This window comes from Tamandua tetradactyla, chromosome 7, assembly GCF_023851605.1.
Source record: "Tamandua tetradactyla isolate mTamTet1 chromosome 7, mTamTet1.pri, whole genome shotgun sequence".
NCBI lineage: Eukaryota > Metazoa > Chordata > Mammalia > Pilosa > Myrmecophagidae > Tamandua > Tamandua tetradactyla.
Genome location: NC_135333.1, coordinates 130,136,868 through 130,152,265, shown reverse-complemented (window position 1 = coordinate 130,152,265; position 15,398 = coordinate 130,136,868). Strand labels below are relative to the sequence as shown.

Genomic DNA, 15,398 nt, shown 5'->3' with positions numbered 1-15,398 from the left:
AATTTTTTCCTATTCACAATACATTTTGTCTTCTCTTCGTATTTTCTTCAGTGTTTACTCCTTCTCTATAGGAAGAGAACTTCTTCCTATAGAATAAGGACATTATTTATGGAGTGTCTAAAATATAGTTGTGCTTGGCAAAACACAAAGCATAATTATTCCATGCTTCAGAAATCATTTGGCCACCCTCAACATATATTAAGCCAAAATACAAGGTATTTAAAATTTTAAAGAATTTCTTTTAAAACAGATGTACCACTATCTAATTTAACTTGTATGGTCAGTTTTTTCGACAGGGAACCTTGAATAGGGAGTGAGATCTTGTTGGTTTGTACAGATTAGTGTGATGCTACATATTTTAGAATAATGTGGGCAGAAAATCAATAAGTATTTTTAAAGCCCTCTTGAGGGACTGGAGAAAATATGGAAGTATTAAACTTCCCCACCTGGGGAATACCAGGTATTCTTGAAAGCATTAGGGACTACCAATTTAATAGGCTAAGCTCTCAATCTTGGGGCTTGCTCTTATGAAATTAACTCCTGCAAAGGAGATGCTAAGTCTACTGATAATTATGCCTAAGAGTCACCCCGAGGGAACCTCTTTTGTAACTCAGATGTGGTCTCTCTCTCTAAGTCAACAGTGAACTTACTGCCCTCCCCCCTACATGGGACATAATTCTCAGGGGTGTAAATCTGTCTGGCAATATGGGACATGACTCCCAGGGATGAGCTTGGACCCAGCATTATGGGGTTGAGAAAGCCTTCTTTACTAAAAGGGGGAAGAGAAATGAAACAAAATAAAGTTTCAGTTGCTGAGAGATTTCAAAAAGAGTCAAGAGGTCATTCTGGAGGCTGTTGTTTTGTATTATCTAACTCTTTTTAGTTTTTAGTATTGGAATAGCTAGAGGGAAATGCCTGAAACTGTTAAATTGTGACCCATTAGCCTTGATTCTTGAAGATGATTATATAACATACATAACTTTTACAGTGTGACTGTGATTGTGAAAACATTGTGACTGACACTCCTTTATCCAGTGTATGGAAAGATGAGTAAGAAAATAAAGACAAAAAATATGGGAGGGGGGAATAAGGGATATGGTATATTTTGGGTGTACTTTTTTATTTTTATTTTTTTGAGTAATGAAAATGTTCAAAAACTTGTTGTGATGAGTGCACAACTATATGATGATACTGTGAACCACCGATTGTACACTTTGGATGACTGTATGATATATGTGAATATATCTCAATAAAATTACATTAATTTTTTTAAGTAAAAGAGGTAAACAATATTTATATTTTATGCTATCAACGGCCTTTTAAATTTTTTTTTTAACAAATGTGATTAACTTACACAGGAATCTCACAATAACTAGTAAAGAGGGTGTGCTTCTAGTATATTTGTTTGTAGTGTTTTAAGGGAAATACATATTGCCAGGGTGATTAAGTTCTAAATAGATTCAACGAAACATTCAAAAAATAAAAGTAGTTTTTTTAAAAAAGAGAAGGCAAATAAACATCAACCCCAAATTATATAAATTGTAGCTTAAATACAAAACTAAATCATTGTTTAATTAACCTAACTATACAGATCTAATAAAAAGGAAAACCAGAATGGCTTTTTAACTTAACAGATAATAAATAAGTTTTATTTTCCCTCAGAGAGGATGCATGATTTAGCCATAACTAAAGTTTTAGATAGAATTGTCTAAAGTGAAATTTTACAACATGGGATAAGTAAATAAAGTGCTACCTATATCCAAATTAGATTATCATAAAATTACAATGCAAAAAGGTAGGATAAAGACATATACACCACCTCTTGCATTTGGTTATTTTTCCCAGAAATGGTGAATGGAAAATCTTAGATGGTAATGTTTATAGTCACAAACTTTTTCTTTACTAACTACTTATTATAATTTCATTTCTTTCTTTTTTTAACATCTTGCTGGTTTTAACTCTTCTAAATAAACAAGTAGTAGTTACTATGAAAAGAGAATGAATTACTCTAAGTGGATTTTTAACAATTTTCAGTGATCAAAAAGGAAAAAACCTTGGATGAATACGTTAGAACACTAAGCATCACAATTTCTCTGGAAATATCTTAGCACTGAATAATAAATTTGATGGCACATTTTGATTTTCAATGACCCTTTATAAGAAAAAAAAACTTGAGGTACAAGGGTAGTTCAGTGGTAGAATTCTCATCTGTCATGTAGGAGACCCGGGTTCAATTCCCAGATAATGTATTCCTCCCTGCATCAACACAAAAAAACCAAATCAACAAATGATGCTGTGATAATGGGATAGTCACATGGAAAATGAATAAAATGTGACCCTCACCATACAGCATACAGAAAAAAAAAAAAACCCACAAAATTTATGAATAGTTTTAATAGCAGTTGATTAAAAAGAATTTCTGGGACCTTAAAAATGCATACTATGGAGCCCACATTTTCTTTATAACTGCAGCTAAGAAAGTTATCATTGGAATCTCTTCAATATTCTGAAATTGTGTATCAGAAAAACTATAATGTGAATCTGATTACAGATTTTAGTCCAAAAGTTCAGAATCAATAACAATACAGACAATAGTTCCTATTAGTTCTTGAAAAGTGTATATGTGAAGACAAGAAAAGAAATTGGATGACTAACTTCTGACAAGGTCTAAGGTTTTTCTTATTAACTTATTTAACAATAATTCACCATTGCTTATTACATAGCAAGGACTCTGCTAGAGAACTTGATGAAGATAATAAGATTTGCAAAGTCCCCTGAGGACCAGAGAAAAATATATAGATCTATTAAATTTCCCTACCTTGGAAATTCCTGATACTCTCTCAAGCTTTAGAGACTCCCAAATTAATAGGTGAGGTCCTCAATCTCGAGACTTGCCCTTATGAAATTTATTTCATAACGGGGAAATTAAGTCTATCTATAGTTATGTCTAAAAATCACTTCCAGTGAACCTCTTTTGTTGCTCGGATGTAGCCTCTCTCGTTCTAAACCCAACTCTACAAATAAACTCATTTATATGGGACATGACTTCCAGGAACATAAGTCTTTCTGGCAACATGGGGCATGACTCCCAGCAATGAGCCTGGGCCTGTCATTGTGGAACTGACAATGCCTTCTTGAACAAAAGAGGGAAAAGAAATGCAAGAAAATAAGGTTTCAATGCCTAAGAGATTTCAAATAGAGCCAAGAGGCTATTCTGGAGGTTATTCTTATGCAAATTCCGGCTAGATATTGCTAATTGCCATGGTATGCCAGGTCTTAACCAACAGTATTCCTGAAAACCCTAAAGGATACCCAGGACTTTATCTGAGGTTCTATAATAGTTTCACTAAGTTTATTTTTCAGAAACCTAAAACCTCCTGATTGTTCCTAGGCCAGATAAGCCCTGACACTCAGAGGTACCAATTTTTCCAAGAACATCAACCAATTTCATCCCCCTACCCCATAATATCGAAACCCCTATTGAACATGAAGAAGTTACAATGGTTACTGTTCAAATATTCCTAAAGATTGGGAGGAGGATCAAATGACAAGGAGGAGTTGTAACAGAGAAGATAGGATTTAACAAGTGAGCATGACTACTGAATCATTATATTGATATTTCTTTTTAGTCTCCAGTGTTTTAGAGCAGCTAGAAAGAAATATCTGTAATTATGGAACTGTAACAGATAGCATACTTTGAAGTCTGTTTCATAACTACTTGTTAGAATGTGTTTTGAGATCTATCATTTTTCCGCATGTTATATTTCACAGTAAAAAATGTTTTAAAAAGATAGTAAGAAGAGCTAACAATCTGTTAAGGTTTAACCTATAGCAGGCACTAAAAGCCTTACAAATATTATCCCATTTAATAGGCAAAATGTAGATTTATTTTCATTTTATAGATGAGGAAACTGAACTACAGAGAGATTAAGAAATCTAAATCTGCCCGTATTAAGAAGAAGTCAGAGCTTCATTGCACAACTGCAAGGGCAACATTCACACATAATGTGACGGATTCTCTTAGAGTACAACCCCAGCAGTGCTGGTGATGGAGGCAGATGTGGTATTCAGCGATCTTACTTTTTAACACCAGCAACAAGTAAGACAGACCCAATTTCCTGATCTCAGAACAGCCCATATAGAAAGCAGAAAATCAAATTGCCAGGTACCCTATGTATGACAAAACATGATGGCAAAAAAAAAAAATCAATTAGCACACATAGCTAAATCAAACCGATTGGGAACTAGTAGTGAGAGCCAAGAGATACTGTGACCCTGAAGGCCTACAAAAAATAAGGATACTGAGGAAGAACAACAAAGAAGTCTTTCTTCAAAATGAAAAACATGAAATCTCTTAAATTTTAAGTGTCTCCATATTTTGTTTCCCTGTACAATGCAACAAAGGTTAAATAAATCTAAGAATTACTGCTCAGCTAGATTTCCAATAGAGGGAATTAAGAGATACTATGGTATAGCAGAAATACCATTTTGACTATGAAAGTTTTCATCTTCCCAGTTGGATATGACCCAGGCAGTTAAGCAGAAAACATGATTTGCATTATGCAAATGACTACTGATGTCCTTGCCAATCTATAGCCAGTGGTGACCAGGAAACTCCTCTAGGCTTACCCTTCCCACAACCTGCACTGCAGGCACAAACAGCTTACAGACAGTTAAAAGTAGTGTAAGAATCAATTATGTCAAAGTGCCCTGGGGCAAAGGATTACCCTTGGTAGTAAGCAAGTCATATAACAGAATATCCAGGAGAGGAAAAAAAATCTATTTCATAGGGAGCAGACAGGAAATTTGAATTCACGTAAATAAAAGGGAATTTCTAAGACCACTATCAACCACAAGTACAGGAGAAGAAAGAGCTCACATAAGACAGAGAGGACCCGGCACTATGCATTCTCCTTGGATTGATCTTGATAGGAGGGCTAAACTGAAGGAGATCACCAGCCAAAGCAGAGCCAATCTGCAAACACTGTGAAAGGCTGCTCTGGTTTATTTTGTTTAGCTGCTGGTACTCAAGGAAATCTCTGTTATATCATTAGCTGTACACAAACTTAAGGAACAGACAGCTCAGGAATAAGTCTCAGTTACATTTAAAAAAATTAAAATGCACAGTGCATAATAAAAGATTACAAGACAAATAAAGAAACAGGAAATGATGACTCATCCAAAGAAACAAGATAAAAATCCAGACATCATCAATGAAGAATACCAGACAATGGACATACCAGACAAAGACTTTAAGAAAACAATATTTAATACACTCAGGAAGATAAAGAAAAATTCAGAGAAAGAACCAAAGGGTATTAGAAAAACAATGAATGAACAATATGAGAATCTAACTAAAGAGACAGAGTTTTTGTATTATTCAAATTCTCTGTTTCTTTATTGATCCTCTGTCTAGACGTTCTGTCCATTGATGAGAGTGGGGAATTGAAGTCTCCAACTATTATGGTAGATGTGTCTATTTCTCTTTTCAGTGTTTGCCACATGTATTTTGGAGCATTCTGGCTCGGTGCATAAATATTTATGATTGTTATGTCTTCTTGCTGAATTGTTCCTTTTATTAATACATAGTTTCCTTCTTTGTCTCTTTCAATTGTTTTACATTTGAAGTCTAATTTGTTGGATATTAGTATAGCTACTCCTGCTCTTTTCTGATTGTTATTTGCATGAAATATCTTTTCCTAACCTTTCACTTTCAACCTATGTTTATCCTTGGGTCTAAGATGTGTTTCCTATAGATAGCATATAGATGGGTTCTGTTTTTTAATCCATTCTGCCAGTCTATGTCTTTTGATTGGGGAGTTTAATCTATTAACATTTAGTGTTATTACTGTATGGGTAATACTTTCTTCTACCATTTTGCCTTCTGGATTTTATATGTCATTTCTAATTTTCTTCTTTTTACCTTTACTCATAGCCTTCATTTCTATACTCTTCTCCACACCTCTCTCTTCTGTCTTTTCATATCTGTCTCTAATGCTCCCTTTAGTATTTCTTTCTCTTGGTCACAAATTCTCTCAGTGATTTTTTTGTCTGAAAATGTTTTAATTTATCACTCATTTTTGAAGGACAATTTTGCTGGATATAGAATTCTTGGTTGGCAGGTTTTCTCTTTTAGAATCTTACATATATCATCCCACTGTCTTCTCGCCACCATGGTTTATGCTAAGAAATCTACGCATAGTCTTATTGGGCTTCCCTTGTATGTGATGGATTGCTTTTCTCTTGCTGCTTTCAAGATCCTCTCTTTCTCTTTGACCTCTGACATTCTGATTAGTGTTTTGGAGTACGTCTATTTGGATCTATTCTCTTTGGGGTATGCTACACTTCTTGGATCTGTAATTTTAAGTCTTTTATCAGAGCTGGGAAATTTTCAGTGATAATTTCCTCCATTAGTTTTTCTCCTCCTTCTGGGATACCCTCAACACATATATTCATGCGCTTCATATTGTCATTCAATTCCCTGAGTCCCTGCTCATATTTTTCCGTTTTTTCCCCTGTATTTTCTTTTTCTTGTTGGATTTCAGATGTTCTGTCCTCCAGTTCACTAATTCTATCTTCTGCCTCTCGAAATCTAACATCGTAGGTTCCACTGTTTTTTCCATCTCTTCTACCATGACTTTCATTCCCACAAGTTCTGTGATTTGTTTTTTCAGACTTTTGATTTCTTGTTTTTGTTCATTCCTTGCCTTCTTTATATCCTCCTCAATTCACTGATTTGATTTTTGATGAGGTTTTCCATGTCTGTTTGTACATTCTGAATTGTTTCAACTCCTGTATCTCATTTGAATGGCTGGTTTGTTCCTTTGACTGGGCCATATCTTCAATTTTCCTAGTGTAATTTGTTATTTTTTTGCTGGTGTCTAGGCATTTAATTACCTTAATTAGTTTATTCTGGAGATTGCTTTCACTTCTTTTACCTAGGGTTTTCTTGCTGGATGAATTTGTTGTCTGTCTGTTCTTTCACATTCAGTTCAGCTTTTTCTGGACCTCTAGCTTAGGTTTTGTTTAACAGAGGAGAATTTTTCAGTTCCTGTTTCTTGTTTCTTGCCCTGCCTGTATGATGCCTTTCCCCCACCCCCACCCTTAGGAGGGTCTACTTAGGTATTATAGACCCCAGCTGGATTTTCCCAGACCAAACTGGCCTCCTGTCAGGAGGAAAGAGTCACCTGTGTTGGTTTTCCCTGAGGGTGAGACCCAGCAGGTTGAAAGACTTTCCTTTGAAGTCTCTGGACTCTGTTTTTCTTTTCCTGCCGAGTATGAGGAGCTTGTCTGCCTGGAGGTTCCACCAGCAAAAGATGATGTGGTACCTTTAACTTTGGCAGACTCTCCCTTGGGGGCGTGGTGGAGACAGAGGAGAGGCTGGTTTTAATGGCTTCAAATCACCAAGTTCTGGTGCCTGAATTCCTTAAGGGAGCGATTCCACCTGAGTTGGGCTTCACCCCTCCCCTGGGGAAGGCACAGGCTCCAGACAAGCCCTCAAACAAGCTTTTTACTGCCTATGCTGGGGCAGTTGTAGCCTGAGAAGCCCTGCCACTGTATCCAAAGGCGGTCAAGCCTTTGTAGAAACACAGCCACAAAAACCTCTGTTTCTTCTTTTTTTCTTTTTCCATCAGCCCTGCCTCCCTTGGTGCTGGGGCAAAAATGAGTGACCTGTGCTTTGACCAGGTGAACCTGAGCTGGGGCCCTATTTTTAGTTGTCAGAATTTGTTAATTACTTCCACAATTGGAGCTTGGTTGCGCTCAGCCCCTGCTGCTGGTAAAGTCCCTTTCCTTTCCCCTCTGGGAAGCAGCCTGTGGACAAGGGGTGCCGGCTGCCACGGCTTGGGGAACTCACGGTTCTGGGGGGGGGGGGTGTCACAGCTTGTCTAGCTGGTCCAGACTGGGGTACGCTGTGTGTCCGGTCACTGACGTGGCTCCAGGAGCTGTTCTGTACTGTTCCTGGTTATTTAGTAGCTGTTCTAGAGGACGAACTAAATTGTGCACCTTGCTAAGCCACCATCTTGGCACCTCCCCTCAAGACAGAGATTTTTAAAAGGAGCCAAGCAGAAATACTATTAAAGACCACAATAAGTGAAATGAGAAAATTCCCTACAGGGATTCAACAGCTGATTGAAGCTGGCAGAAGAAAGAACTAGTGAACCTGAGGATAAGCCCATTGAAACAAGTCAGGCTAGGGAGCAGAAAAAACCTACAGAGCCTAAGAGACCTGTGTATACCATTAAGTGTACTAGTATATTATAATGGGAATCCTAGAAGGAGAATAAAGAGAAAAGGGGGCAAAAGGAATAATTAAAGAATTAATGGCTGGAAAGTCCTCAAACTCAACAAAAGACATGAATATGCATTTTCAAGAAGTCTAATGAACCCTACATAGGATAAACTCAAAGAGAACCATGCCCAGACCTTGGATGAATGCCAAGGATAAGAAGAGAGTTCAGAATACTCCAAGAAAAAAGTAACATGTTATGTACAAGGGAGTTCTACTAAGATGAAGTGCCAATTGTTCATTAGAAACCATGCAGAAGACAGTGAGATGAAATACTTAAAGTGCTGAAAGCAAAAAACTGCCAACTAAGAATTCTGTACCTTTCAAAAATGAGAGAGAAATTAAGACACCCCAGTCAAACAAAGGCTGAGCCTGTTCATCACCACCAGACCTTACCTACAAGCAATGCTAAAGGGAGATAATTGGGATAATAAATGTATCGTTTGGGGCCACTAGTTCTGAGAATAATTGGTTACACAACAAAAAGATAATAATACAACTGGGGAAATGTTTCCCTATTACTGTTAAGTTGATGATGGATGAAAATAATGTGAATGTATCACATAGAAGATTTAAGTATAGATGAAAAATATACTAAAATACCATACCATTGCTTATGAATTTTCTAATCATAGAAATACTTTCCTAAAGTTGTTATTCTAAATACTGTATTCTCTTGTGAAGAGCTGAATGAACAAATAAAAAATGCCAGTGAACAGAAACAAGACAGCTTCTTAAAAAGAGTAAAAATGGATTGAATTACCTTTTAAAATCTATCAGAACATCTCAGGTGTGAGTATAATTAACAGAACTGAATTGCGTGTGAATGTGGTTGAAAGGGGGAGTTTAGAGTAATGTATGTCACCAGACATAAAGCTAGAGGTTAAATCATGGAACTGTATAACAGCAAATCTTGTGGTATATGTTGACTGTAATTAACAGTGCAAATACAAATACAAAAAAAATTCTTTCATGAACTATAACAAATGTAAAATGCCAATTCAAGGAGTTAATAATAGAGTGGTATGTGGCAAAAAATGTGCCTATTGCCAACTATGGACTACAGTTAACTAAAATGTTAATATTTTTTCATCAACAGTAAGAAATGTACCATATCAATACTAGGGCTCAATAATAGGGGGGGAGTAAGAAGTCTGGGATGTTTGGGGTTTTCTTTTTTTTTTTCCTTTTTTTATTGGAGTAATGATCATGCTCTAAAATTGATTGTGGTGATGAATGCACACGTATGCTATGATACTGTGAGCCTCTGACTGTATACTTTAGATGGATTGTATGGTGTGTGAATATATTTCAATAAAATTGCATTAAAAAAACAAAAACTCTGGATCTTGACAATAGAAATTTCATCCCAAAGTATATAGACACAACCATCTTGAAATTCTAGATTTTTGTCCCAAAATACATACAGCTAAGTAAAAAAAATAACCAGAAAACTATTTGCATTTTGCTTAGACAGCAACTAAAATTATATTACCTTCTGGAGAACATCTAAAGCTGTAAGTACAGCTTCCTGTAAACTTGTCAAAACTGCTTCAGTATAAGATGGAAGAATGAAAGGAGACGCATCTGAACTTATTGGGACTGAAACAGCACTATGCAATATGACTCCCAACTTCTGCAAGTCATCCATGTTGAAACCAGTTTTTATGTGTTGATAGAGAGCAGGAAATATCTGAATTAAAGCTGTAAGAAAAGGCTGGCTGGGAATGAAAGTCAGTTTGTCAAAAGTAATAGGAGGCTTGGTACTTTCCGATCCAATTCTATACCATGTATTCCAGGCAGCCCACCAGAGATTCAAATCTTCAAGCTCATCATTAACTATGGGTGGCTCAGAACCACTGTATCTTCCAAGTCTTTCTCCAATGGAATCTGTTCTCACAAATGGTCTGCTCAGGCTAGGGCCTGATATGGACCCTATAAGGACAGGCACAGGTACATTAACTGCAGGTGGAGTCTCAGGCTTCTCTGAGTCTCTGACAGGGGACACAATTTGTAAAATTTCCTGGAAGCTTTTCAGCGCAGCCAGAGATACTTCATTGTTTTTGCTGAGTGCTGCCGATTGTATGTGGTCAAGAAGAACATCCCATGCTCTGGAAAAATCTCCTATATTAGGAAAAAGAAAAAGAAAAACCTATCACTACAAAAGGAATTATATTTTCTCTTAATATGAGATACTTTAAGTGTACCTATTTTATTCTTCTGCTTATATTCCTACAGCTATAAAAGATTAGGTACTAAAATAGTAACAATAGGAATTAAAATCATCACACCCAGAAATCCAGTAAAATATTTTCAGATATAGGAACAAAGGACACCAAGAAGAGGATAATGGGTATATCAAAAAATGTTTTGGTTTTACAAACAAAACTCTATAAACATATGTACAGATATTTAAACTATTTCTTAGTACTTCTGCCAATGAGAATAGGAAAAACCTATGATAGGGAAAAGCTTTTCAGTAATAATATCTTTGGTCTATCCCTCTACCTTTATAATGATTAAGTAAGACTATTTTCATTTTTAAACATATTGGAAAGGTTATAGTTATATAACAGTATGATACCTATGCTATATATAGTTATATAACAGTATGATACCTGTTTTTTTATAGGTCTATATGTTTAAAATAAATCATATGTCATATTCCATAAAATTTTAACTTCATACTTTTGTTTTGGTATTTAAATAATCTTATAGTTGCATTATTTTCTTAAATATTTCCCTCCATGATAGTTAGTGAGTTACCAGAAGAAAACATCCCATAAAGAATAAGCTGTCCTTTTACCATAAGTCTAAATTTGTTCCTCTCCCATGAAATTGAGTCCGCTGATCCGCCATCAGCAGAGGACCGGCTACAAAGCTATTCAATGGTAATTGTTGGTTCTACTGATCAATTCAATCTCTTGCCCTACTCCTTTGGCCAACTAAACAGTTACAATCAAGTTTTCTATGGCCAGGTATAGTTTGTTTCCATAGACACAGCAAAAATAACCTGGTTCCTATACCTATCAAGCACAGCGACTTTGTTAATAGCATGGGTTGTGACTATTTGTACTAAAGTAATGCAAAAATCAGAGAAATTGAGCTTTTTTTTAAAGCAGGAAAGTAGGCTCTGAAATATACAAATAAAGGTTTAAAGACTCATTTTTGAAAGGCTATAAATGACAAGATTTTTTTATTATAGAAGGGATAAGTCCAAATACCTGCAGGAAGCATTCAGTTAATAGGAAAAGACTGAAATAGGTCTGAAATGAAGCAATGGGTACTACTCTGACTCTTTAGACAACCTGTATCACCTTCCCAGTTACATGCCTCTTCTTTGCCATACTTTTTTATTAACAAATGAGGTAAAATTTACATGCAATAAAAGGCACAGATTTTAAGTAAACAGTTCAAAGAATTTTGACATATTACATTTAAAACCATCAACAGAAATAAACAAACCACTTCTGCCTACTGCCATCCCAGTTAAAAAGTCAGACGAAATATTATTTTACCAATGAGAATGGTGACCTAATCTCAGATTTAGAACATTCCATGCCTTGGGGGGTAAAATGCTGTGGTTCCTCTATTAACATACTTCATGCTTAGGAAGAAGTCTTCTTTCTAAAAGACTAGATATAATTATTGTACATGGTAATATTAAAAACACAAACCTTATTCGAAAATAATAATAAAAACCATTTCTTAGTCTTCCAAGTTATAAAAATTTATCAAAGTTACATGAATTGCATTATGCTATATAAAAAACAATTAAATCTACTCATTCTTAACATTTAAAATAAAGTAACTATCATGGAGGTATTAAAAATGATGCTTGTAGGTTTGTAGAGGTACACAGGAAGTTCAGTGGTAGAACTGGGGTTTAATTCCTGGCCCATGCACTCAAAAAAAACTCAATAAACGGTGCTGTAAAAATGGTATAGTCACATGGAAAAGAATGAAATGTGACCCCCACCACACAGCAAACAAAATAAAAAGAAAGAAAAAACAATGTTTGTTTTGTCAAAATTCAGCAGATGTACAATCAAGATTTGTAAATTCCATCGTAAGTAACTTTTACATGAAAAGAAAAAATTGAAGACATTAAAATATATATACCAAGCTTTCAAGAGCAAAATGGATGATGCAGTATTGTTTTTTTGGGGGGGTGAGGGGGAGGAAAAAAGTGCACATGATGAAGAACCCACTCAAGTGCCTATGGAAAAAGTAAACATCCTTATGATTTAACATAATGAGATTTTTTTTTTAAACACTAAACATAAAATAACAAATAAAAATAGGTACTGTATGCTCACTATTTACAAAAGTATCTCTTGTTCATTTCTATCACTCTCATTACTATGATCAGAATCCAAGCTTTTATAATCTATACCAGGGTTTCTCATTCTTAGCAGCATTGACAATTTGGGTTGGATACTACAAAAAAGTGTGTATTTTGCTCATCACTGTACCCCCTAGAGTAAAGTCCATAGTAGGTACATATTCATGTTGTGGGGTGCTGTCCTGTGCACTGTAAGAAGTTTAAAGCATCCCTGGTCTCTACCCACGAGATGCCAGTAACATCCCCAAGTCGTGATGGCTGATTATGTCTCCAGATATCACCAAACAACTCTTAGAGGACAAAATTGTCTCTGGTTGAAAACCACTGGCCGCCACTGGAAAATAGCCTTCTAACCATCTAACAGTATTCTGCCATCTTTCCTTACTGCCATTCCATTCTACGTATTCTAATTAGAGTGATCTTTTTAAACTAAATATATGATTATGCTACATCATGGATTAAACCTTTTAGAGGTTTTTATGGCTCTTAGGGTAAAGTCCAAACTTTTGAATATGATCTACAGAATTCTGCATGGTCTAACCGCTCTTTCTATCTCTACAACTTGATCTGGAATCACACTTTTCTTTGCTCTCTTCATTCCATCACACTTTTCTTTGCTCTTTTCATTCCAGACCTTCAGACATGCTAGGGTCCTCATCCTTCTCCCTCAAACTTCTATCCCTTTTGCACATTCTGTGCCTTTCATGCCCTACCCACTTCATCTTCCCCTTGCCTAAAGAACTCCTCCTTATTCATCCTATATCAGGTAAAATATCGCTTTCTTAGAGAAGCCTGATCTGGACCTCTCTGGCTAGGTTCAAATATCTATTATAAGTTCAAAATATACCATTTCTCTGTAGCATTTATCATCATAATATTTCTACATTTATTTATGTAATTATGGTTTCTCCCTCATGCTATTAACATCAGGGATAGTGTGTATTTTGCTCATCATTGTACCCCCTAGCGTCCAGTCCATAGTAGGTACACATGAAATATTCTCTCAATCAAATGAATGAAAATATATACATATGCACACACACACATACACACACATTCAGATTGACTGGAGGTTAAGATTGGCTGTTTTTGAGTAGTAACACTGTATATAAATTTTAAAAGAATTTTCTGTTTTTTACAAATTTCCTTTAATATAAATTACTTGTATGATTAGAAAAAATGTATATACATACCTAAAGGTTGCAGTAAATATCTTCTAGTGTTGAAGATTCTTGCTACCCCGGCCAATGTTAATACCCATGTCTCAGCCCACTGCTTCTCTGCTGTATCTCTCGAATGATGAATGAGAATATTGCCACCTCCTGACTCAATCTTTTCTTTGTCCGCAGTAGTAGAAGACTGTCGAACTCGGTCCAGTAGATGAAAGAGAACCTGAACATTTATAAAAACGTTGTATGAAAAGTACTGATAACATGGCTTAAATAACAGCATAGGAAATACTACAAAAAAATGTACCTAACAGTCTGGTAAATTATCAATATATGTTATCAATATCATATATTAGAGGAAACTGACTAAAAGAATACCCTGACATTCTTAAGTTTATCCCTTAAGATCACGGAATGTAAAAAATTCAATCGAACAGAATATTGTGTAAGACTTGTGGAGTTGAGATGTCAACGGAGTACCTATGAATTGATGTAAAAGAAGAGAATGAAGGTAAGGAGAGGAGCCCAGGTAAAAGTATAATTATGGGAGACATCTGGATAGAAGTTACAATTGAAACTTCAAGAGTAGATAATTTGCTTGAAAAAATTAATAAGAAGCAGTTGGGACTTGAGGAATGTTTATATTTAACGGGAAGATTCAGGAGAAAGAATAGGTACAAAGGAAATAAAATGTACGCAGACTAGAGAAGTAGCAGCATGCTGTGACAGAAACTTAGGGAAGAGAAAATTTCAAGGAGAAATTAATCAACAGTACTAAATACTACAAAATTGAGTAAGATGAAGACTGAACATAGGCCAGTGGACTTGGTAATTAGAAGACCACCTGCAGCCTTTGAATTATTTCTGTAGTTCTCAAAGTGTGGTCTTTAAACCAGCAGCAGCAACACTTGAGAGTTGGATAGAACTGCAATTTCTCAAGTTCCATTCTAGGTCTAAAGAAATGAAGTGAGAAGGGTGGGGAAGGAGGATATAGCAGCTCAGCAAACTGTTTTATCAAGCCCTCTAGATAATTCTGTTACACATAAATGTTTTAAGAGTCTCTTAAGTAGAATAGCCTGGAAATCTAAGTACAATGTATAGGAGAATACAGGGGGGAATGAGGAAGAAAAGAAAAGCCTTTGAGAATTAGGTACCAAGAAGATTAACAATGAAGTTGCTTGAAAGTAAAATAGGAACCAGAGGGGAAAAAAAAAATCATTTTTTTTTTTTTAAAGCAAGGGACACAACCATTTTTGTGAGCTGGGGAGGGAATCAGAGGATAGAGCTGAAAAATAAGACAAAGGTGTGAACATGCTTTTTAATTATTTTCATAAGGAAACACAATATTATTTTTTTTTTGGGGGGGGGCATTGGTAGGCTCTGGAAATCAAACCTGGGCCTCTGGCATGGCAGGCGAGAATTCTGCCACTAAGTCACCACTGCACTGCCCTATTATTTACTAACTTTTAAGAATAAATTTTGGGATCTTTTTATTAATCTGGTGTTATCATTAAAGAAAAGAGGGGGAAAAAAGAGGAAGATTAAAACCAGAGATAAGATTTTAAATATTTAATTTATTCTGTATGAGGAAAAATCT

General features: G+C 35.6%; 1 protein-coding gene across 7 annotated transcripts in view; it reads right to left on the bottom strand.

Annotated features, from left to right (window-relative positions):
• The window catches only part of MON2 (MON2 regulator of endosome-to-Golgi trafficking), a 156,693-nt gene that overhangs the window by 31,001 nt on the left and 110,294 nt on the right, over positions 1-15,398 (bottom strand). For all 7 annotated transcript variants that reach the window (XM_077111251.1, XM_077111252.1, XM_077111258.1 and 4 more), the window contains 2 exons: positions 13,826-14,024; positions 9,783-10,411 (listed from right to left, as the gene is read on the bottom strand). In XM_077111251.1, the coding sequence (XP_076967366.1) occupies positions 9,783-10,411; positions 13,826-14,024 (828 nt within the window). The remainder of the gene's footprint in view (positions 1-9,782; positions 10,412-13,825; positions 14,025-15,398) is intronic.